The sequence below is a fragment of the Topomyia yanbarensis genome, unplaced genomic scaffold (genome assembly GCF_030247195.1).
Source record: "Topomyia yanbarensis strain Yona2022 unplaced genomic scaffold, ASM3024719v1 HiC_scaffold_198, whole genome shotgun sequence".
Lineage (NCBI taxonomy): Eukaryota > Metazoa > Arthropoda > Insecta > Diptera > Culicidae > Topomyia > Topomyia yanbarensis.
This window is the reverse complement of record NW_026683380.1, coordinates 11,181-36,304: the sequence shown is the minus strand read 5'-3', so window position 1 is coordinate 36,304 and position 25,124 is coordinate 11,181. Positions and strand designations below refer to the sequence as shown.

The following is a 25,124-nucleotide window of genomic DNA, read 5'->3' as shown; positions in this document are numbered from 1 at the left end:
CAAGCGAATTAAGCTGTAAACTAAGGATCGTGGCGGAACCTGCAAATTATCAGCCTGCATCGGAGCCCGTGGCGCAAACGGAACATTTCGGCAATGCTCCGAAAACAACGGCTGTTTAGACTACTGAGGATGTTGCAAATAAGCGCCAGTTCGGCATTTTTAGAGCAGCCAAAAGATCCAGCCATCAAAAATATATCCAGTTGGCGGTTTTACTTTGTTAAGTAGTTTTAGTATAGGATCTCTATCTAGATTCCTATACTTTTATAAGGAGACAATAATGTGAATGAATATTATTTTTTGTTTTTTTTTTCAATTCAGAAATAATTCTATAACAGGTTTTTTACGCATTTTGTTGTAACAGTTCCGCGAAAAATAATGGGTACAACATACCCAGGTTCGCGTACAACGTCTGTACTCATTTCTGGGTACAAACTCTTTACCCATTTAATGGGTTACTCCACTTTTATTGAAAATGCGTAGTTTTCTACGCATTAATGGGTACTGTAAATAATCGTTCAACAGACGTCATTCGTTGGACCCGTGTTGAACGATTTTGAAACAATTTTTTGGACGTCTCAGTCTTAAAGAAAATTAACATTGAGATATTTGACGTTTACAATACTCACACTGATATCTCGCATTTTTATATTACCGCCCCTCCCCTTAAGCCCAGAAGCGGTTGGTTATTCCTCCCAATTGGCGATTTGCGGCAAAACTAAATTTAGTCATGCGACACCTATGATTCAGCTCATGAACTGGCAAAGTGATACAGTTTGTTTTGTTTTTTTTTCACTCGCGAGTGAGTCGTAGCTTCCAACAACAACTTCATTTTATTCTCAGAATCAACTTATCAGTGCCAAAATATTAATGAAACGAGTAGGAAATTTAGTTTTATTTGCAATTATTTTGATGATTCAATCATTTGAAAGTATTTTACTTATACATTTCTTCGAAATGTAATCGCGCTATTGTGAGGGTTATAACAATATTTTCAATAAATACAAATAAAGTTTCAACTGGAAACCAGGATCAGTACCAATGCTCAACTCTCGACAAACATGTGATTACGGCCTAAAATTCAACTGTCAAAATCCACTTTGAATGGAAATTCCAGACAAACCGTTACTAGTCGAACACAGTTCACAACAGTTTATGAAAGAGAAAAATTTTCTCTTTCGTTTACTACTAACATCTGTGATTGGCGTGTAACGGTTTGTCCGGAACTTCCATTCAAAGTGAATTTTGACAGTTGGCTTTTAGGCCGTAATCACGGCCTAAAATTCAACTGTCAAAATCCACTTTGAATGGAAATTCCAGACAAACCGTTACTAGTCGAACACAGTTCACAACAGTTTATGAAAGAGAAAATTTTTCTCTTTCGTTTACTACCAACATCTGTGATTGGCGTGTAACGGTTTGTCCGAAACTTCCATTCAAAGTGAATTTTGACAGTTGGCTTTGAGGCCGTAATCACATGGCCGTAAGAACTCTTTCATATTTTGGACTACGTAGGAAGTCCAAATTTACCCAAAAATAATAATCCCCAAAGACGACTAAACTTCATCCCATTAACTTTTAGTAAAAATATCATTCCCGCTCCCTTGTTTTCCGGTAGTGACATAAGGACAGTAAATTAATATTACTTACTGGTAGGTAATGGATTTTAAGTGTGTAGGTATGTTTTCACGTAAAAGCAACGTGATTTTTGAGTGTTCAAAATTAACGAACCACATTCATCATGAACCCAGTTCACTCAGAGATGCAAGATTTGCACATGTCTGGTAATTCGCAGACTTTTAATTTTAGCTGCAGATTTTTCGATGACGCAGATATTTGCAGATTTTTTAGTTTGATTGCAAATATTTACAGATTTTTGAAAATAAAGGCTTTTGGTTACACTAGTTTCAAATCTACTTTAGGTTTTTCCTCCATAAGCTATTTCTCTCTACTTATCTCTGGCAATAAATGCACTATTTTCATTTAATATAACACATCATCAATAAGTCATTTTGGGTCAAGAATAGATTACTGACATTTTTTGTTCTTCACAGACTTTTAAAATTATTATTGCAGACATTTGAAAAAAAGTATCTGGCATCTCTGTAATCACTTGATATGGTTTTTGACATTTACCTCTACTGTTGTTGACCGAAGTGTTTACCTAGCTGTTTATATGGATGGTTATAGTGATGGTTGCCCCTTTTTCTTCGAGCGAATCCGCGAATCTAATCGTCCACAAAACATTGTTGATTCCATGTAAACAGTACTAGTGAACTGTTAAAAAGTGAAGTTAACTGTACCAGTAAAGTACGTGTTGATTGAGTAGGACGTTTTGGTGAACGAGCGTTATTATGGTGGAGGAGGATGAGGTAAAGCATCTAGCGATGTACCGATTTTATCTTTTAGTATTACGAGAAATTTTTTAATACCCGTTATTGTATGCTCTAGGAATGCTCTTTGACAACTTCTTTCTCACAAAAGCTACTCGTAATTGATTCTGATGAGACCGAACATGAGATATCGGGCTCGAGCAGTAATACGAACATTAGCAGAGATCACCAACAAGCTGCTATCATTGATTTAACAGCTTTGTCTTCATCCGATACATCGCCCGGTAAGTGAAGCTTGCATGTTTCTTTGATTATCAATTTGTTTACATTAAAACAACGACTTTTCAGCAAATGCTCTCAAACATACGACGGAAGCAGAACTAACTGATAGCTGGACATTTGAAGAGCCACCAAAGAGTTCACAATCATTCCAAACAACCAATGAGCGACTGAATTTCGTTGACAATATTCCTGAACCTATTCAGCGGAATAGAAACAGTATGCGCTCCAATGTATCCTGTGCAGAAGGTGTTTCCACTGACGAGACACGGAGCCCGTCAATAGATAGTTTGTCTTCCTGTTCTGAGGAGTATAATGACCGCAATTCTAACCGTAAAATATTGGAAAGCTTCAAAAATCTAAAAGTGAATATATCAGCTAAAATAAACATTAATATTCGTTTTGCGGAGACGTGCAACGACACTTCGTTGGAATCAAATGAAGAAGATTCGTTCGAGATACGACGAGCATTGAATAGGCGCAAATCGCCCGCTGAGGATGTATTCTTTATCAACGAAGGTATGGCAAACATTTTGACGGATATTTACGGCAGTAAATGGCAAACTTATAGAATGAAGAAATACTGCCATCCCAGCAGTGAACATGTAGCTGAAAGTAATGACATGTGTTTTTACAAATAACATGAAAGTTGAACGTAATGCACAATCGCCCCAAATCTGTGTTCATGTCTTATAGATATTCATTAGTGTTAGGTAAAAACATAACATTTCAAATATATATTAAATTCTCTGTGATTATTTGTTAAAAAATCTAGAAAAGTTGTTCCTAATTTCTTTCAACATAATGAATATAGATCATTTTATAAATGCCAGAAGAATTATATAAAATTCATTGATAGTGGTAAAAAATGATGATGAGTTATGCTCTGTCACTGACCATGCGGGGGTGATAGAGCAGTACTCAACCCAGCAGTACTCGGGGCCAACCACTACCAGCCGAAGGCACAAGATTCTTCACCCTTTCCTTTCGATCATGTCCATATGAGCCAGCCTAGTCCTAGCTTTCCGTTCTTAGTTTAGAACTGTTTCGCTCTAAGATACCTATCCGTCTTCCAACTTCGTAGCTTTCGATTCTCTTAGTATTAAGGTTGAACAGAGAATGGGGCAAAAAGTGAATACGAAAAAAGCTGTTTTTTCACACCATGTGTTAGATCATTAGACCTTCATAAAAATCAATCAGCAGTACTGCAACAACATTCTACATTAGCTGCTTGATAGTTTTGATCTATTTGGCTGCAATTTTTGACACTTCGCTAGTCTGTGTATAAAGTGTCTGTAGTTGAAACGGTCTAACCCAAGATGGAGAGAAAGGCGCGGAACATTTGACACTTTTGAGTGTATTAGTTTTATATTTGCAAAATTAAGCATGGTGGAGGGGGCCATTGAAGTAAACATAAACATCCGAACGAGCATCAGATTCTTTGGCGCACGATGAAAAGTGAGAAAGGGCCGGGCTTCAGCTCCGATCTACCGATTAGAACACTTAGGGACACTTTTTAACTCGAAAAAACCGATTAAATGAACTATTGACGAACCAAAACAAAAATTATGGCAACCGAAAGGCCTACTACATCAATTGTTTGTGCTTTTCTTCTTCATATCCTCATGCTTTTTGGGCTTCATCAAAGAAAAATGACAACCGCACTCACACACCGAAAAAAATGTGCAACTACCTACCTAACATTAAGTACTTTTGACTCAATCTCGTGGTATCGTGCAGGAAGGTAAAATTAGGTAAACCGTGTTGAACTAGGGGCAGATCACTTGTGATGCATTTTTAAAAATCAGCGAAATTAAATGCATTTCTTTCCATGAAAACAGAAAATCGAAATGCATTTTGTGTTGCGTGCAATGTATTTTGCGTTGCGTGTAAAGCGTCAAAACTCTACAAGAACAGCCCTACATTCAACAAAACATCGAATAAAGTGGATCAGCGTAGGACGATTGTTAAGTAAACTTGTCTGCGAGGGAGTGCAAAGTTGATGCAAAATAGAAATTAAATACATTTTTTCTAAGTTGATGCAAATTTGTTATACACTCCTAGAGTGATCTGCCAGGGATACTAGGTTTCTTGTTCAAATGTCTTCACATTTTATAGAAAATGTCTTCATTTGTCTTCAACGGTCATTATTCTGAATTGGTTATTGAGCCAGAATTCTGCCAGAAAATTTGTTTTCAAAATGAAAAACTCGTCTTCACAACATTTCAAATGTCTTCAAAATGAAGACAAATCTTCAAATCTGGCATCTCATTCTGCCCCTATGAGTTGAAGGTAGTTTCCATAACTCAACCTTGAGTTTAATTTACTTAAATTTAAGTTGAATTTACCTAATTTTGAGTATACCCCAAACAACTTATGGCGATTTCGCTTGAACCCGAAACTGAGTCAGGTTCTAACCCCAACCGCTGTCAGTTCATACATTTTGACAGCAGTTGGGGTTAGGAACTGACTCAGTTTCGCCTCAAACAAAAACCATATTAAAAATACCTTACTGCACGGAAGACCTCGACTGAGTCGAATCTTTCGTTTTGTTTTTGACAACACTAATAAGTGCGAAAGCGACGCACAACTCAAAAGTGCCTAAATTTACGTTAAAAGAACTTATTCTGTAGAGGTTGTTTTATTTTTGCGTGCAGAGAACGATCATACACGCAACCATAAAATAACCTACAGAATAAGTTTTTTTTAACTTTTAAAATTAGGTAAATTCAACTTAAATTTAAGTAAATTAAACTCAAGGTTGAGTTATTATTTTTGCCGTAGTTAAATAGAAACTACCTTCAACACGGTTCACCTAATTTTACCTTCCTGCACGATACCACGAGATTGAGTCAAAAGTACTAAATTTTAGGTGGTTTTTCGGTGGCGTGTAGGAAGGGCAATCCCTCGCGCTCGCTAACATCTATTTCAACTTGCTTAATCGTCATTTCGTTTACTGGGAAAATTTACTTTGAAAACATCCAACTCCGACAAATCTGTACTAAATTGATCAACATATGTTTTAGCACCACCCTAAAGTTTTTTGGCACCTCTATCACACAACATTGTTCAACTACATGCTCGCGGGTGCAAAAACATAAACAACAGTTGTGAAGCGTCAGATTTGTGTACAAGAATTTCGGAAGCATTTCGTGATTCCTGCTTTGAACAGCTAGAACTTGTCTCTAACTCATCGAATTCACTATCTTTTTTGCCTGCAGCTTTTTTTGGCATCTGATTTTTACCATGTTAATAGTAACTACTACGGAATACATCTGTATCAAATAAGGTTCTACTAATTAAATTAGCTAATTATGTAAGTGAAAAAAAAAACAGTTGAAAGCATACATTTTTTTTCTCGCCGCACCCGCTCAGAACAGGTATCTATGCACCTCGTTAAATATCTAGTTTCCAAACTAATGATGACTCCCTTTTCATATAAAGCCAAAGAAGAATACAAGATGCTTCCCCGAATCTGCATCAAATTCAAGCTGAAATATATCGTCTCGATGGCGGTAACCATTCTGCTTCTGGATTACTTTGGAGCCTTCACACACATGTTCGAAACGGATTTCGAACGAACCTTCAGTTATCCCATGGAGGGGGACATTCTGTCCAATGTGTACCAACTACGCCATGGACAACGGCCAGCGGTGGATCCGATTAACGTATACAACTTTTCCTACATCACAGACTGCCAACACAAATGTAAAGAAGACGATCGGCTTATTGCCCCCCGATTGGTGCTAATCGTCAAATCCGCCATGGAGAACTTCGATAGGCGGGTGGCGATCCGAAAGAGCTGGGGCTGGGAAAAACGTTTTTCCGATGTGAAAATAAGGACCATCTTTGTGTTGGGTCGTCCTGCGGAGTCGAATCGAAGGCTGCAGTCTTTGATTGATCTCGAGTATGCTAACTATCGGGATATCGTTCAAGGAGATTTCGTTGATGCATACTTCAATAACACTATAAAGACCATGATGGGCTTCCGGTGGGCGGTCAATTATTGTCCCCGTGCCAAATTTTACATGTTTGCCGATGACGATTTCTACATTTCGTCGAAAAACTTGCTCAAATACGTTCGCAACCCGGTTAATTACCCGGAATATCTGGAAGAAACTGACGAAGCGCTTCGCAAGCTGGCCCGAAGACTGAGCCAAACAACGAACAATAACAACAACAGCTCTCAGCAGGTGGACGCGGTTATAACGGGGAACTCTTCAGCTGGTGTATCGAATGTGCGATCCAAGCGACAAATTTTGAACATGGACATGGAACTACCCAGCGATGTGAAGTTGTTTTCGGGTTTCGTGTTTCGGTCTGCACCCCATCGGCATCGAAGCAGCAAGTGGTATATTTCGCTGCAGGAATATCCGTGGGATATGTGGCCAACCTACGTGACGGCGGGAGCTTTTCTACTATCGCATGAAGCTCTCTTCGAGATGTATTATGTTAGCATGTACACTAAGCATTTCAGGTGAGGATTTTTTACTTCTCAGATAAAAGCAGCTACCTTTTTATAACACAAACCATCATTTTTTCATACAAATCAGATTCGATGACATCTATCTGGGGATCGTGTCACTAAAGGCCGGAATTGAGCCGCTACACTCGGAGGAATTTTACTTTCACAAGGCACCATTCTTGGGACCGCAAAGCTACAAGTACGTTCTGGCATCTCACGGGTATGATAATCCAGAGGAGCTGGTAAAAATTTGGAACGAAGTTCGCGCTGCCGGATATGCTTAGAAACGAAATCAATTGGTGGAGCGATGAGGCCAAATAAGAATTGATTAGCATTTGCTACCATTTCTTCAGTTTTGATGTGAGCTATACCGAAGGTATCCAAACATTTGCATTTGTTTGTAGTCAACCAACGAAATTAGATAAATTGCATGGATTAATTATCTCACTATAATCATCGATTAGAATTTATCGTAGGAAGCTACTAGTTCGGAAGTCAGTTTTCAGACTTTTCGTAGACTGATGTGTGATAAACAAGTTGAAAGACAAACACGTTTATTACGTGTTACAAAAACAACTTCTTTCAATAGAGTTCAATAAAACTATCGAGATATATTTCATAATTATAAAACCTAGTTTTTGTTTAAATTTATTGAGCGATAGCCTGCTAGTCTCTTTACTGGTTTTCAACGCAAGGAAGTATTTATGAGGATTACTATGGATATTTCGATGCGAGATTCGTCATTTGATTTATCACAACTTTATAAAATGGGGTTGGCGAATCGTTTCAAACGCTTTCGAACGAATCTCGCATTTGTCGTAAATAAGAATAAGGGTGATTATGTTAATCTTAACTTTTTACGTAGAACAAGAGCGAACACAGGTTTATTACTAACATTCTTATACAAAGAGGAGCTATGTATCAATGGGAATCTCTATTTTACTTTAGATTATCATTTTAAAATAACTCGTGTATATCGGGACAGACAATTTCAACTATCTAGAATTGAGTATCAAACCTTAAAACGATTGAGTTATGAACAAGAGATTGAACAGAAGCTCCCATTTTTTAGGTCTGACAGCTAAGACCATAGTTGATCCATCTCGCCGGTGCTCCCATTTATACACAGGACATTTTTCCACCTATTCCTTCTCAGTCTCGCTTTCCGCATTCATATCGCTTTTAACGGACATCAGTAAAATTTGCATCGTGTCTACCAGCTTTCCATATCCGATATCAGCTTCTGCTAGTTTGGTATCCTGCTTTTGCAGCTTCTGGCGATTCTGTTCTAAGTTCTGGTCCAACTCGCTTAGTTGACGGCGTAGACGAGATATTTCCTTCTCCAGCTCTTGGCGTTCTTGTTCTTGGCTCGTTATTTTGTCTGCCATTTTTTGACGCTCCGCGCGCAGGTAACTGATGCATTTGACCATGTCCTGGTTGTGCATTTGTAAACGGGCTGCGGCTTCAATCATTTTCGTTGGCAAGGTATCCATAGACTTTGTCTGATAGTCTGTTCAATAATGAACTGAAAGTCCCAGCGATTTAAGGAACAGAACTCTTTTTTCTAAATCAAACTCAAATAAGTTACCGTTCGAATAATAAATTACAAACTTCAAAATGTACACAACAGCATAATTTGAACTCGTTATGTTAGTACTAAAAATGCAATCGTTTGATCCATGGTCAAATATAAAAGGTGTAAACATAAATCTACACCAGGGTTGCCAAAATTAAATCTGTATTTTTGTCCTAAAAAATCTTTTCATCTGTATTTACTCTTTGAAAAATCTGTGTCGATATCTGTATCGAATCAGTTGAGTCCTTGAGAGAGCGAACCATTTCAAAAGTTGACATATGGATAGTTATTTAGAATTGACCACAAGTTGGTAGAGGTGTGAACATTTGTCGATATTTTAAAATTAGTTTTTTTTTTCTTATTACATTAAGTATGACAGTCATAGCCTCGAAAAGTAAACATTCACATCATGAAATAACCCAAACAAATCTTTACACAACACGTTATCGTGTCCATCTTTATCCCTTCCATCTTTATCCCTTAATTTTGTATTAAAAAATATTGACAACCTCAATTAGGTACAGAAAATGTTTCCACCTTTTCATTCTGCATCATGGGAAAAAATTTAACCATCGAGCTGTCAAATTTAACTATTGCTCTGTCAATTTTAACCATGCTCCAGAGTAAGGTTATTTTGCAAATAACTTTTGAAGTGTCAGATTTTAACTAAAAGTTAAAAATTTCACCAAATGGTTCACAGCCTAAGTCGACCAATGTAGCTGTCTAATTTTCGGACAAAAAATTGAGAATTCACAAAGTCACAGAGCATTACAATTAACGTTTCTGGAAGTAGACTTCAGCCAGGCGTTTGCTGGGTGCTAACCAGAGTGCATTACAAACCTTTACCTTTCAGAATGAGCGACCACTCGCAAAAGTGAAAATATATTTTAATTAGGCTGTGCACGCAGACGAAGTCGACATAAATAATGACTTTTACTGTGAGCCGTGTTTACCAATACTGCCATTAAACTGTGAAGCAATGTTTGTAAACACAGCTCACAGTAAAAGTCATTTTTAAGTCGATTTCATCGGCGTGCACAGCCAAATATAGAGGGCTAAGCTGAGAGAGACACAGAGGAAGTATTACTGAAACTAAAAAATATATTTCTAAAATAGGTTTTGTAACATCACTTCTAAAAAATCTGTATATCTGTACATACACGCAAAAATCTGCATATCTGCACATACAGATTCTTGGTCTGAAACTGGCTGAAAAATCTGTATAAATACAGATTATTCTGTATTTTTGGCAACCCTGATCTACACGCCCAACAAATTCTGCCCACACTGAGAAAAAATCTATAGTATATATGACCAGACTTTTATGGTTGTTTTGACTATTTGCCAATAAAGTAGGAATGACCATGAGATCGGTAAGACTAAACTTCTGTATCGTAAACAATACTAGAAAAATCGATTACCGCTCAACTATAATGTTGGTATTTATGACAATTTGATCATGGTCACTCCAACAATATTTGTCATCTTAAAACTGATAATGGAATAGTCTGAATCACTATTAAAATAAAGTTAAAATGAAAATATGGGCATCTTAAATATAACCAGTGTCATTGTTATAAATACTTTTTGTGTCATTGTTCTCTGCACAATGTATTAATAAGTCCCGAAGACTTAATATATAGTTGTTATGAAAACACAAAGGTTAAATTAACTAAATACATCGTTTATGTGGACGAGACCCATGTCGAAAGCACCATTTGCGTATAGTGCTTTTCAGCTGACTATACTTTGTATTATTATCAACTATAAAACTGGTCAATTTTTGCGTTCCCAAATGTATTCCTACATGTCGCGGCCATTACAGTGAATAAACGTATACATAACATACGGGCGTGCTTCGAAGACTTCAATTTTTTTTACGATTACTATAATTTTGCGGTAAGGCCTTATAAACCATCGCATAATCGAGTCCCAGCCGGAAAGGATTCTTAGTGACCAAATAGGAGTTAGCACTAGCCTTAAAGGTCTCTACACTAAGAATCGGCTTAAAAGTATGACGAAACAGAAAGTCGCAACGGAATGCAGTACCAGGAGTTTGCTTTACTCATTAGTATTGCACCAGGTGAGTAAATACTGAAATTTCATATGATAATGAACTGTAACGTTCTCAAACCATAAATTTTTCGATCTATTTTTTTAGCGTGACTGCAGAAAAATGAGACTAAAATAGCTTTTTTAAGATAATTATCGAGGATTATTAGATTAGATCGTCGTAAGTTTATCGAAGCTGTCCAATGCTACAATGAACTGTCCTACCGATCTATTGTGGAAGAGGGTGAAAGCAAGTATTAATATGTACCGTTCTTGCTTCGGCTGGTCATCAAAAATCGCGCATGCTGGCTACTCTTTTCAAAGATGAGCGCTGTCCATATCTTCCTGCATATTCTATTTTGGAGAAAATGTATTTGGACCGTATCATTCGTCGATCAGCGCAGCAGGATTTTGCAGTCTTGCTTCAGGCTCACCATCCTCGGTCGAGCAGTATTTGGGCACAATCTATTGTCTGCTGGTAAATTGCCGCTGTGATTATTATGTGAATTATTATTTTAATAAAAAAAATATACGGAACGCTTTAATTCACTCTTACCATCCATTTAGTTATATTAACAGGCGTCATTTTCAGAATAACAATATCCTTTCTCAAAATAACTAGTCAACAAATGTCAAAGTCCCAATGTTTTAGTTATTACAAACAGGCCTAGGTCAGGATTACTATGCTTATTGTTATACCAAGCAGCCCACTTATAATGGTCATTTTAACAACATAGTGTTCAATTTCACTATTATGATAAAACGTTAGGTCAACATAACTACGCATATTGTTACACTGAACATTCCACTCACAATAGTCATGCTTTCAATAGAATGTTCAATATTACTATTATGGTACAAAGCTCAAGTATAGTGAAAGTGAGCATGGATATAGTTAAGGTGAGCTAATGCTATAGTCGGTTAAAAACCACTATACTCGCAAAGTCTAATTAACCTCCTCATATGGTAAGTGTTGTTATATAATTTTTCTTAGTGTAGTACTGAATCAGTGAGGGGTTATTGAGTTGTACAAGATGACATGAATTTACTCACGATGAATGAATTCTCGACAAACATGATTAGAATGTATAAGCAAACTATTAAAATTCTCTTTGAACGGAAAGGCAATCCTTTAGACGTTTCTGCACTGAGAAACAAAAATATACAGAGTTAGCATGCTTTCTATTCCCGTCTCTTTTATTATGCTGTGATTTTTATGCATTTTCTAGAATATGCTTCTTGTAAGCATTCATTGAGTGGATAGACCGAATATATCCAATGCATAAAATCTACAGCAGAAAAAACGAGAGGCAGATAGAAAAGTATGCTACCGATGACTAAATAACGTTTTTCGTGTGATCAGCTGATTATTGAAGAAATTTTCTTTTTTATTTCTTCTGACGTTACTCGACTGGGCCGACAAAATCGCTGATTCGATCCGACATCAAGCGAATCGAAATAACGAAATATGTTTGTCGGACGGGTCTTTCTGTTCACAGTAGTAGAGTAAAACCAACTTGTTGACAGCACCCACTACTGAATTAGCATATAAACGTTTCGTGGCTTGCCTAATTGGCCCAACATAATATACAGCAGTTAATTAAAAGGAAAAAAAATCTATTGTTTATTGCGAATCTTTTCTTTATTCCGCATTGAGACTTTTCAGCTATGCGCGGGTAAACCGGGAAAACATGTGTTCATTTTTTCTGACAGGGCATCATTTGTCGTGAAATTCGAAATGTCAAATCCTTCTGATAGTGTCAAATCCAGACTGTCAACATATTTCTTTATTTTAAATTTAAATTTTATTTTCACGTTTCCTGAGTTGGAAAAATACATTGTTGCAATCACGAAAATCAGCTTTATCGATGTATGTAATAAAAAAAGAGTTTTTTTTTCTCATTTAATATAGAATATGCTGCATGCAAGATGGAGAATACTAAATATTCTTCGCTTTTTTCATTTTCGCCTAGTGTTCGACTACCATAAATACTGGGCAGTATGCAGTATCCTGAGAATATCCTATTGCATTCGCCTGTAGGCATCATTGCGTTATACAAATGGGATGTTTGCCATTAGCGCATTTCCCCTAAATTCCACGCGGCCTTTCCTGATCGAAAGGAACGGCCGCGCTTCATGAAACACCGCGTTTAGCCAATCTGTCATAATGTTGCAAATTTGCATAACGAAGGGCTGAATGAGTAAATAAGTTGTTCCAACAAGCAGCCCTGCGTTAGGCACATTTTGTGCAGGTTGAATATACTAGATGCAAGTGGTGCCAAATTTGTAATCTTTTTAGATTACAGAATTGATAAAATTGGTTTAATGAGCTATACTTATCAATAAAATTCTGTTTTAAAAATTGTCCTTGCATTTAAACCAAATTAGGAGGCTTGGTACTACTGCAAATAGCAAATACAAGTGCTAGTTACACAAAAAAAAAACTTGCTGGCAACCTTGGAGCGGTGTTTAGTAAGCAGTTGGTGCGGCGTGTACGTTTCGGTGAATGTCTCAATAGTCCAGTTCGAATCTCGCAAAACTTCCGGTCGTTCGGACATCATATTCGATACAATGACGTCAGTGTCAGTAACAGCACTAATGCAGTAGTCTCTGATGCAAGATGAATCAATGGCAATGTTGACTACGCTACACCAACTGACGAGCCCCACACGCCCCACGTAGGAAACAACACACACCGACAGTGTACCAAATAAACCCTTACCGAGGAATCGTCTGCGAGTTTGAAGGTGACCTACTATGGGATGGTAACGGTAATTTGTATTTGCATATACTAATGAAAAATATTTAGGGCATGTTCAGTGTTTTGATAGTTCTATAATATAAAACTGAAAATTTTAAAGCTAGAACTTGCTGTCCCCAGCAGCAGTTTTAGCGGGTGTTCTATTCAGTTTAAAATTCATATCCCGCCATGCCTTCAGCGTTACTGCATTCAAATTTATTTTTCCCCAGTCTATCGGGTGTAAGTGTCTGTGCTAAGTACTCTTCATGTATTTAAAACACAGTTCTAAATGTGTTTTAAAATCAGCAACAAATAGAACGGCATCGTATAACAGTTTTAAATTATAAAACAAAACTGTTCGAAATTATAAAACAAAACGCTCTGCTGGGGATGTGAATGTTTCAATTCCAGTTCTACTTTGAAACTCCTATACAAAATAAAACGCTCCTGAACATGCCCTTAAAGCAGTGTTCTATTCTATTCGTGTCTCAAATTGCGGCAAATTTAAAACAGAATAGTCGGGCTGTTATAAATCTAATCCAAAAAGTGCTCAAAAATAGAACTGCATCTCCGCATTGCGATCGATCTGTTATAGTCGGTGATGTAAAATAGAACAGCCCGTATAGAATACATCAGCGTTGCGGACAACCTTGGTTCAAATTTCTTCCGTTTATTGCTTGTGGTACTAAAAACTGGATTCTAACATCACTGCACATTTAGTATTCTTCTATTAAATTCTTCTCATAGACTGGTTAGTTCGACTGGTCTATCTATAGAAATACCATGAAATACATGTGTTTTGACAGCTCGCAATTTTCAGTAGCATTTTCATCACTCGCACTGTAAAAGTGCGGAGTCCAGGTTGGTAGGAAGTGCGCAATAATTCCAAGAAGCTTTGTGTTGTAAAAGAATCAATTCTCTGGGTTGTTTTAGTTTTCAGTGTTTATTGGGCACAGAGAAAAAAAAATGTTTTAAAAACCAATTATTGATATTTAGGAGAATTTTGTCCAACACGGATTTAATAGTAAATATCCTTTGAATGAAACATCACGTGCGCCACCCAAGGCGGGACCGACGAAAGGCAGCCCTTACTCGTTCAATAGTTTTGTCAATACTAGAGAGTATTGACAAAAGTATTGAGTTCTTGTCGGCCGATCTCACGAACACTAATGAAACAATCCCATTTTGTATCGTCTTTGTTTAATATACGTCCACCAGCTTGTGATGTAGTATTTGTGTCATGTGACGTGTACGTACATGAGCCTGTTGCACGTGTAAAGCGGCCCTTACACCTTCAATATTTTTGACAATTCTAGAGACAGAGAGCATTAACCAAAGTATATTGCACGTATAATGGAAACAAATATATCGACGATGTGGATTTCAAATGCGATTGAAATATTGTAATAAAATCGTCAGAGCTGTGTATTGACGATTAAAATATTGAACGTGTAAGGGCCACTAAAGACCCTCATTTGAACGATTTTGACATATACTTTTCATAGATGGACGTTTGATAACAAGACGTATACAGGTCTGCATATTTTTTCTATGCGTGAGTGCGGTGGTCATTTTTCTTCGATGAAGCCGATAAAACAAGAGGATATGAAGAAGCAAATCATAAACAAATGACGTAGTGGGCTTTTCTGTTGCCATAAGTTCGGGTCGTTCATAATTATTTTTTATAGGTAGTTTCGATATAAAAAATGTATCTAAAGGGGCCCTTACACGAATTGTTAGTAATGTCATTACTGCGAAGTAATGTTACTTTTAAAAATCGTGTAAGGCGAGTAATGACCGAATTTTCATACAATTTCAGTAATGTCATTACTTAGTAATGACAATTTTATTGCGCGTGTAAGGTGCTCTTAAGTGTTTGAATCGGAAGATCCGAGGTTAAGCTCGTGCCAAAGAATCAGAATGCTCGGTCGGATGTTTATGTTTACTTCAAGGGCTCCGGGCGCCATGCTTATTTTTACAAGCATAAAACTAATACCACAGATACCAGACGTTTTGGCTTGATTCGAAACGTGTGTAAATACCCGCTACTGAAATTCCGAATCAATCAGACTCGGAAACACGTTTGGCAAATGTTTGTAGGTGGCGCAGTGATTGAAGCAAAGCATTTGGAATGCAGTTGTCAAACACGTGTAGCAAACAGTTGCGTAGATAGCAATAGTGAAACACGTTTTTTCAACGTTTATCAATTTGAAAGTTTACACCGCTTTTTTAACAAATTTTGTTCTAGCTTAAATGTCTTTTATCTGTGCTAATACCAAATACAAATTACATATTTGTAAATGCTAATACACTCAAAAGTGTCAAATGTTTCCACCTTAGATTTCTCTTCATCTTGGCTTGATAGCGCCACTGTCGGAGTTCGTGTTTCACTCCCTCCCCGCGAGCATAACTTGTTCGCGTCACAGGCGTCACACGAAACATAACAGAACGATCGGGGTTGTGTTGTGTTGTAAAATTAAGGCTGATTGGCTGGGAGAAAAATACCCATAGTAACTGTTAAAATTTGTTCAATGTTTGCCTAATTTCGTTCCTTAACTAGTTAATGATTCGTGCAATAGATTGTTACTGTTTATGTGCAGTGTGCTGCTTGATATAGGTGCGAATAGGAAAATTAAACTTTTCCAACCGAGCTAACAGTAGTTCATCGACCCATTCGACGACGCTCTGCTCTGTGTGCTGCAATTTTTGACAGCCGTAATCCGCGGTGTGGCAAGGAACGTCAAATTGCGTATCGCGAGCATAAAAATCCGGACGCCGCCATGTTCGAGTTCGCTCTGTACTACTTCTAGTATAGCTGGTTATGCTGTTGCTATATACATATTCTGAATAGTGAGAGAACCAGGCGAACGAAGAAGTCGAGTGTTTTTAGTATTTTGCAACTAATTCGTGATCTACCCGCTTTTATTTACTAATCGGCATATTGAACTGTTTACTTTTCGAACGCTAGTTGAGAAAGTAGATAGTGCTTAGTGTTCTTGGTGTGTGATAAGAGCCATTCGCTTGGTTTATGTGCTAGCTGGTCGTTCTGTGCTGTGTTGTTGATAAAGAGAGACCAGTTCCCGTTAGGTTTTTTCTTCTGTCTGTTTCTGTGAGTTGGTGGTTGGGAATTGATCCGGGGTTGCTCGAGGCAAGATTGATATTCCAGTTGGAGCGGAGCCAGCGGTTTTGCATAACCGTTTCCCGGCGATGGATACCAGCGATCGAGGTAAGTTTCCTCGGGGAAGATTCTATTTTAGGGACGGCTAGGTAGCAAAATCGGTTCGGTCCCAATATTGGTGAATAGGTGGTACCGATTTCAGGGGCTTACTCAAACTCGTATTGAGCGCACGGCGAGGGGAGTGAGAGAACGCTGTACCGAAAAGAGACAGGTTTGACCTCGTTTGCGAATGTCGATTTTTTGGCGAACTGTGGCTGGATTTGATTGACGGAATTGTAAATTTGCAAAGGTGACAAACTATTTGTTTCAATGTGAATGATTTTTGGCATTCCAAAATCTAGTTGAATGAGAAACATAAATTCGACAATGCTCTGATAGGTATAAAAATCCACCAACGTGAAGGCAGAAAGGTAGATTATGATTTCTGGCAATTTTGCGCATAAACAGGTCATCTTCACTCCGAGCTTGCATCCCACTGAATTGCCTTAATTTATGTAAGATTTTGTACAATTTTGCATAAATTGAAACAGTCCACTTCTGTTTTGAAAATAAATACTGCATAGAGCCAGGCGTTTTTCGCTTTCTCGTCAGCAAACCAGAGCTTCTGTATTTGCTTCCCGGTACATCATTCGGGACTAGCCAGTAGCTTTAGGTGTGATATATGTTGTGTGATTGCTTTGATATAGTGTCTAACTTTTGGCATTAGCTTAGATATATCGTCGTGCAGTATATATCTAATATAATAGCATCTTCTACTCCTGTGCTTTCTTCCTCCCAAATATTTTCCGAATCTTTGTTTTTTTTTCTTTCTGTGTAGTCGCTTAAAATTTTCTACACCCCTCAAAGCAAGTCGTTCAGGCTCAGAACATCATTTTTGTCGTTCGAACTGTTACATTTGTTATTTTTTTTCTTCTATTTATCTTTTGTTTTGATCGATTCTGTCTCATTCGTTTTTTGTATTCAATATTGCCAACCGTCCTTCATCCTGTATGATCAATGTTTTTACTAGTCTATCAATATGAATTGTGTTTTTCTTGTAATATGGACGTTTTCACTAGATTAAACTCACTTTCTGTATATGCACTCGTTGCCGGAACGACGCCATATCGGAAGGAATTCCGACAAATGTTACCCCATAACGGCAATATTTCAATCGTTTTTTAAAAAAAATTCGATTTCAATGCTTTTTCCCCAATGTTGACAGAAATTTTTCGCTTTTGATGGCAGTTCAAAATTCGAGGAATCGCTTTCATTATGGTCGATATATTTTTTCATCTTTATTTCCTGGCTTTCCACAGGTTTATTAGTTTTTGTTAAATCTATAAGTTTTTTCACCACTTGAGTACTGGGAGATTCCTCCATTGCAAGTTCTAATATCAGTTTTTCTCCATCATTCAAGCTTGAAGTTCTATCTCCATTTTTTTCACCCATCGCATCGATGCAAATTGCTTTCATCGTAGCTCGACCGTTGTCAATACTTTCACAAATGATCAGTACACCAATTGCTTCTAGATAAAATGCTTTTATACGCGTACGAACAGCTTTTGACAGAAAAGTTGACAAAGTTCTGCGCTGCAGAATCGGAACGACAATTTCTGGATCAAGTTTATAACTCGCATCATCTAGTAGAGTTTCAGTAATTAGCACTATCTAGTGAGACGATGTATCTAAACTAGTACCAAAATTAGCCCAAAAAGTCCAAACGGTTCACACAACACATGTGAATGCCTATAGCAACTGACTTGTCGCGAGTGATGTCCCGGGAAGTAAGTACAGAAGCTCTGGTTTGCTGACCAGAAAGCTAAGGACATCGCTCGGGACAAGTCAGTTGCTTTAGGTATTCACAGGTGTCGTGTGAACTGTTTGGACTTTTTGTGTCTTACTAGTGCTAATTTTGGTGCTAGTTTAGATACATCGCACAGTGGCGTAACCAGACCAAATTCCTGGCCAAATTTTATTTTCACGTTTTTAAGCCTTATTATATGTATGTAGTTTTTAGTACTAGTGTACAATTGTTATGTGCTAGTCCTATGTCTATCTCTGTATGTGTTCGCCTAAGATTTGTGACAGCTGGGTCAGGGAATGGATGCAGAACTGCTGTATATGATAGAATAGTTGGAAATATTTCTTGGTTTCGCTGGTCACTTTTTACCGGTGTTCAATTCGTGCATGTGATAAATTAAGGTACGATTAATTTATCGACGCACGTGAATCATCCAGCATTAATCATCAGCATAGATCGAAACACTTCTAACGGAATGCAAGTGTCGTTAACGGTAAATAAGAATCACTTGCTGGCATTTAGACATTTTCTTCTACTTCATTTGCCTGTTTTGGTTGTACTTCTAGTAGTTTGCTTTTCCACTACTCCTGTAAACCATGAATAATATTGGTCAATTTATACACTCCTAATTAATCTCTTTGCATTGTTTTCTTCATTCGGCATGTTATGTTTCTTTTTATTACTATATCTTAAATTAGATTCATACTAACGCCCACTAACACAATTAATTGCATATTCTCTCAGATACACTTACAATCTCTCCCATTTTAAAAGCACAAACGCTCGTGACCTTCGCGATAACACAAACGTAGTCATAAACGCGAAAATGTATTTGTAATCATCCACACATACTTACGCCCGCGATCTCGCCAATATTGAAACACCGCGGTAATTAAGTGAACGTTTTAGCACCTATAAATTTAAAAACGCGATCTCAAGTATTAACTCACCGCTCGCGCGATCATGAATCGGAACATTCGGAAGTCTACCAGCGGTCCTAGCAGCCCAGCCTTCAGTTGGACCAATAAAAAACTGACGCTCGTATGTACTAGACAACTCACTTTCTTATCGTATCTGAACCGTACACCGAAAATTAAGTAGCAGATTCACGGTCCGCGCGTGATCATACAAAAACACACGCGAATATGTGAAAGGACACACGGATATAAAATACAATTCATACACACGAAGTTACATACACGTTAACATACGCGATATGCAAACGCACACGCAAACGAACACATCAACGTACAAACGCTCGAGCTGCTCGAGATGATACACGCGATCGCGAAGTCCCCTACGTCCGCACATATCTGAACCGTGCAATGAATATCACATTCAGAATCACGGCCCGCTGCAATTGGCCATAAGCAGTGTTTTAGTGAGTGACATTGCCTGTTTTGTCTGTAATTGCAATGTGTGATTCTGATGGGGTGCCCTGCCGAGACCCTAGCTTTACAGGTCCAGTGGAACAACTCGAAAAAAACATCGATTTGAAATTAAAATGCTCCAAAAATTTTACGAAGTGTTTAAAGATATTTTAGATTGTGTTTAAACAAAAAGGATTAAAATTCATGAAACTACTTTCATAAGTTGGACACATTTCTTTATCAAAAACAAAAAGTTTTTTTTCGAAATGAACATGAAATTTCTCGTAACTTACCTCTGAATACCTTACAATAGCTACAAGGTAACAATATTTGGAATATCTTCTTGAACTTTATCATAACTTTATAACTTTTTAACTTATGAAAAGGTCATGTTTATACAGAAAACATTCAATTTTAATAGTTCGTGATGGAGAAACAATATGTCTTGAAAACTATCACATTCCGAAGGATTTTTATTGAGAGAACTTTGATGTATTTGTTTTTTTTTCTGTATTTGAAGGTTACGATAAAAAATTGGTAACTTTCGCGAAAATCCTGTCGAAATTTGCAAATATAAATATCTCCTGTGCAGAGGCGACGCGTCAGTACGTTCAACCTGTTCATTGAACAGGTAAACAAAAACTGACCCGAAATCCATTTCAGTCAAAATTAATAGCAGCAGCACTCAAATTAATTTAAATGAAAGTAATAATCTACCAACCTTGAAGTTCGACAATTTGATCCAAACGACAAAACCAACCTAGCATACCAAGCAAGTACATTTCAAAAATTGTCTTTCTGCCCATGACCGGTTCAATCTCAGCCATGCACGCATCTCGTACTCTCACCGCCTGCTCTGGATAGAGCAGCTGCATGAGCGACGGCTGGAACAGCAGCGAGAGTGCCATGGGTGACGGCTTTTTCTATTTCCTTTTTCACCGGTTCAAGTCAAATATTGAACCAGCGTGCATTGCTATAGCGTCCATATGGGCGTTAGAGTTGTGCGCAAGCGAGAGCGATTTATAATTTTTGAGCGCGTGGCGCCGTATGTTCATAACAGTCGGTCGAACGCCTTCTTTGTCGTTCTTGGTACTGAGAGTGGAAAAGGACAAACTCAAACCAGGGATTGTTCGAATGATCTCGTGTTCTATTGGTATAATGAACGGGTTGATGTTAAATATCTTATTCCTACGATATTTCACGAGAAATATATATTTTTTTCTAGATTCAATGAATTGCACGAGGAACATTTAAAGTTATATCCCATTTGAAATAGTTGAGGGAAGACTTTAAACCGGTTGACAATTATTTCAATGTTTATTATACAGAAGGACGAATATTTCTTTGTGTATAGAACACAAGATTCTACATTTCAAGTTAATTCATATCATACCATGATTTATAACTGCTCACGAAATTCATCGTAGTTTCGTTTTGTACCATGAATTTCGTGCAATGTACATAAAATATTTAAAATTACGAAAATTTTCGTCCATCAAATCGCCATGTTTTCAGTTAGTTCACAAAATTAAAGCATCTAATCAATTTTAGCAGATATACGAATAAATTCGTTCAGTGATATGAATTTTTGGTTCATATTTATGTTGGGGATTCTTCAGAAAAAATTGTTCGATATTATAAAGACATTCGTGTATTTTATGGAACAATTCGTTTGAATTATGTAACAGATTCGTAATAAGCGTTCGAAAGTCTTTTCGTGGTTTTTTACGAAAAACTCTTAATGAAAATAAAACCGTTTCCGTAGAACTACGAATGATTCATCATATGCACGAAAAATTCATATATATTACGAAAGTTTTCTGTACGAAACCTATTCGTAGCAGATTTTCAAATATATTCACTCAGTGTACTTTTTGCTCTTTTAAACATTCTACCAGACGTTTGTAAGAGAATTCACCGGTGGGTTCTGACAACAAATTTGATTTGCTCAACTCTTGCGAACAGAAAACCCGTCGACGAACATTTTTCATTGGTCCTATTCTTTAGATGTTGGATGGAATCGACGATTTTGTCGGACGTCGAACCCACCCGAGTAACGTCAGAAGAGATAAACAATAAATACTCAGCTGATCTAAAAACGTCTCATGGAGTCGAATTAGATATGATTGTGACGTTTTGAGGGCCTTTGTGGTACATTGAACAGGTTAACGGTGAAACCACGCGTCGCCTCTGCTCCTGTGACAGGGCATCTATTCCTATGGTTTACATTTACATCGCAACCCGATTATCAACCACGAAGTTTATGTGCAGTTGTGCCTGGCGAAACGTCTCTTGCCTTTCCTCAAGCAACACATTTGTTCCGTTTTGATTTTGCCGAATTTCTGTATCTTGCCATTACAGAAAAGGACATGAAGTTGTATGCCGCAAACAACGCTCAAGTGATGCCCAAGGGCATGAACCCTCCCAACACTATAGAGCTCCGCCCAGTGGAAAAAATATTGGGCATCCGTCAAACGTAACCTCCAGACGTTTTCTAGTATTCTTAACTACCTTATCGGCCGCCATGTGCCAAAACGAACAATTAGTACCGATCAACACCCTCCCTGGAAATCAACCGTCGTTAGACGATTAAAATCTGCCAAACGAGCTACATTTAAAAAATTCTCGAAGCATAATTAAGACACTTGTATTACGAAATCACTACTTTCATCTCTATCACGAATACAAACAGCAAAGCAGATGTGCCTTTTTTAGACACCAGCGAAACGTCGAGCGTCAACTGAAATCCAAGCCCAAGTCGTTTTGGAAGTATGTTAACGAGGAAAGAATCCGGTTTACCATCATGTATGTTGTTTAATGGAGTTTTAGGCACCGACAATAAGGAAATTTGCCAACTGTTCTCCGACAAATTTTCAAGCATTTTTTTTCCAACGAGCGCCTTTCACCACAACAAGTCGCTGCCGCCGCCAATTGACTTCTTTCTCTAGGACGAACCATTAACCCAATTTGTGTCGATAATGCTGCCATTCTTGCAGCAAATTCCAAACTGAAAGCATCAAGTTCCCCGGGTCCAGATGGCGTTCCCTCGATCTTTGTCAAAAAGTGCATCAGCGGGCTTCTTGAACTACTTCGGCGAGTCTTCGAGCTATCACTCACTACTGGAACATTCCCTTTCTGGTGGAAAGCAGCGCACATGTTTCCAGTTTATTAAAAAGGAAACAAATCGAACATTGACAATTATCGGGGAATCTCGTGTTTAAGTGCCGTATCAAAACTATTCCAGCTGGTTGTTTTAGACACTATTTTCTTTCACTGCAAACACTACATTGCAGATGACCAACACGGTTTTATGCCTAATCGATCGACAACGACCTACCTGCTCTCGTTCACAACATATGTAATGGATGGATTCGCTGACGGATTGCAAACCGATGCTATTTACATAGATCGACAAAATCAACCATGATATCGACGGCCTTCGACAAAATCAACCATGATATCGCAACAGCGAAGCTGGACAAACTCGGCATTCATGGACATCTTCTGCGCTGGTTTCGTTCCTACCTCGATGGACGGCAACTCCAAATCAGCATTAAGGACTGTATCACAAGGACGCCACCTCCTTTCGTCGACGACATGAAAACTTTTCGACAAATACGGGACCCGACAAACCCGAACAAATGCTCAATCGTTACGTTCACGCGGAAACGCCATCCGACTCAGTTTAACTACCATTTCTTCCACTCGTGCTTTCCAATACACGCTCACATCAAGGAAGTCATTATGGATTCGACACTAACGTTCAAACCAGATACTTCATACATCGTGGATGAGACATCACGACAGCTTGGATTCATCATCCGAATAGCGAAAAACTTCAGGGACGTATACTGTCTTAAATCACTTTACTGCGCGTTGGTCCGCTAAACGTTAGAATATTGTTCTGCTGTTTGGAATCCGTACTACCAGAACGGGATTTACAGAATCGAGGCTGTCCAACGACGCTTCATACGCTTCGCTCTTCGGCATCTCCCATGGCGAAACAGATTTCAGCTGCCTAGCTATGAAAACCGTTGCAGGCTAATACACCTCGATACACTCAGCATTCGGAGGAACTGCACTAGAGCCCTGTTCGTCTCGGACTTACTCTCTGCTATGGTAATACAATTCTAGAACGAATGAATCTTCAAGCCCGCATTCGAACACTGCGTACTAACTCTCTTCTGCGACTACCTTTTAGGAGAATCCACTACGGTCGCCACAGCGCTGTGACCGGACTTCAGCGAGTCTTCCATGGAGTTGCTACAGGTTTCGACTTTCATTGGACTAGAAATATGATTAAAAATATTTTTTTTTCTATACTTAAGTGTAACTAGGCTAAGAACCACCATTGGGGCCAAGGGGTCAGTTGGTGTTTATACAACAAATAAATTACAATGAATTGATCTCATAATAATAATAAACGGAAAATGATAATTGACAGAAGATACGAAAGATAGTTGTCAGCAAGATGCAGTTCAAGGCAAACTGGCGTTCTGCAGCGAGGAAAGTGACCAAGAAGGCTGTGCAAAACTTACTGGAAGGAGTCAAACTATTTGCATTCGGTTAAAAGGAAGCTTGAGGGAATATTTTTTCTTTGTTATGTATTAATTGAACTTGCAAAAGAAACATAACATGATTTTTGAATAAAAGCCAATGTACACACATTATTGCTTGACAATTTTTCTATTCTAACACCATTTAAAACATAGATTTTTGATTTTTTTTGTGAACTGTCACCACTTATTTTCAGCGTGAAAATTTTTCGCAAGGAATGATTCAATTCTTGCAACTCATTCTAGGATAGTCTTACTGTCCTACATAACCGAAGTGAAGTAGAATAAATTGTCGCAATAACTCTACACATATCACGTATGATAATAAATGACAACGAATGTAGTATAAGGACATTACTTTTAATGGAGAATTTCACTTATTGAGCCGCGAAATTCGCAAACAAAAAAGTAAAATGAATATTGGCCCATTTAGCCGAACATAAAATAAGGCTGTCTTAATTTAGACGTACAAATCTCGTGATACATCTGCATGTTATACATTTATTCTGGTTCTACGCATGATTATCAAACTGTATTTAAAGCATCCTATACGATGATACATAAAACGTTTTCCCAGTTTGTCCCGAGGACAATGTACTTTAAGTTTCCCCAAATAGTGTAACAATACTCTACAAACTCTTAAGTAAGCTTTACGGAGCAACTCGTATATCAAATCATCAGCAGAAAATCATAAAAACAGCATCCAATAAGCCAACACATTTCCTTTACACAACGCAACAACCAGTGCTAATCATATATAATCATCAAATATCAATCGCGCTCGCACTACCACTT

At 37.9% G+C, this 25,124-nt stretch overlaps 3 protein-coding genes across 3 annotated transcripts; 2 read left to right on the top strand and 1 right to left on the bottom strand.

Moving 5' to 3' along the window:
* Positions 1-2,170: 2,170 nt before the first annotated feature.
* Positions 2,171-3,352, top strand: LOC131694909 (uncharacterized). Its single transcript, XM_058983425.1, has 3 exons — positions 2,171-2,369; positions 2,449-2,614; positions 2,679-3,352. Exons 1-3 carry the CDS (start codon positions 2,352-2,354, stop codon positions 3,248-3,250), a joined length of 756 nt encoding a protein of 251 aa, XP_058839408.1. The 5' UTR covers positions 2,171-2,351; the 3' UTR covers positions 3,251-3,352.
* A 2,320-nt stretch (positions 3,353-5,672) lies between these two features.
* On the top strand, positions 5,673-7,704 carry LOC131694912 (beta-1,3-galactosyltransferase brn-like). The gene is made up of 3 exons (XM_058983429.1): positions 5,673-5,989; positions 6,054-7,086; positions 7,163-7,704. Exons 2-3 carry the CDS (start codon positions 6,071-6,073, stop codon positions 7,356-7,358), a joined length of 1,212 nt encoding a protein of 403 aa, XP_058839412.1. The 5' UTR covers positions 5,673-5,989; positions 6,054-6,070; the 3' UTR covers positions 7,359-7,704.
* Positions 7,705-7,728: 24 nt separating this feature from the next.
* On the bottom strand, positions 7,729-8,730 carry LOC131694914 (microtubule nucleation factor SSNA1-like). Its single transcript, XM_058983430.1, has one exon. It carries the CDS (start codon positions 8,565-8,567, stop codon positions 8,217-8,219), a length of 351 nt encoding a protein of 116 aa, XP_058839413.1. The 5' UTR covers positions 8,568-8,730; the 3' UTR covers positions 7,729-8,216.
* Between the last annotated feature and the right edge of the window lie 16,394 nt (positions 8,731-25,124).

Coding starts and splice junctions, on each gene's coding strand:
- LOC131694909 (XM_058983425.1), top strand. Junction 2,615..2,678: donor TTCATCCGATACATCGCCCG/GTAAGTGAAGCT, acceptor ACGACTTTTCAG/CAAATGCTCTCAAACATACG.
- LOC131694912 (XM_058983429.1), top strand. CDS start 6,071: ATGCTTCCCCGAATCTGCATCAAATTCAAGCTGAAATATATCGTCTCG. Junction 7,087..7,162: donor ATGTACACTAAGCATTTCAG/GTGAGGATTTTT, acceptor CATACAAATCAG/ATTCGATGACATCTATCTGG.
- LOC131694914 (XM_058983430.1), bottom strand. CDS start 8,567: ATGGATACCTTGCCAACGAAAATGATTGAAGCCGCAGCCCGTTTACAA.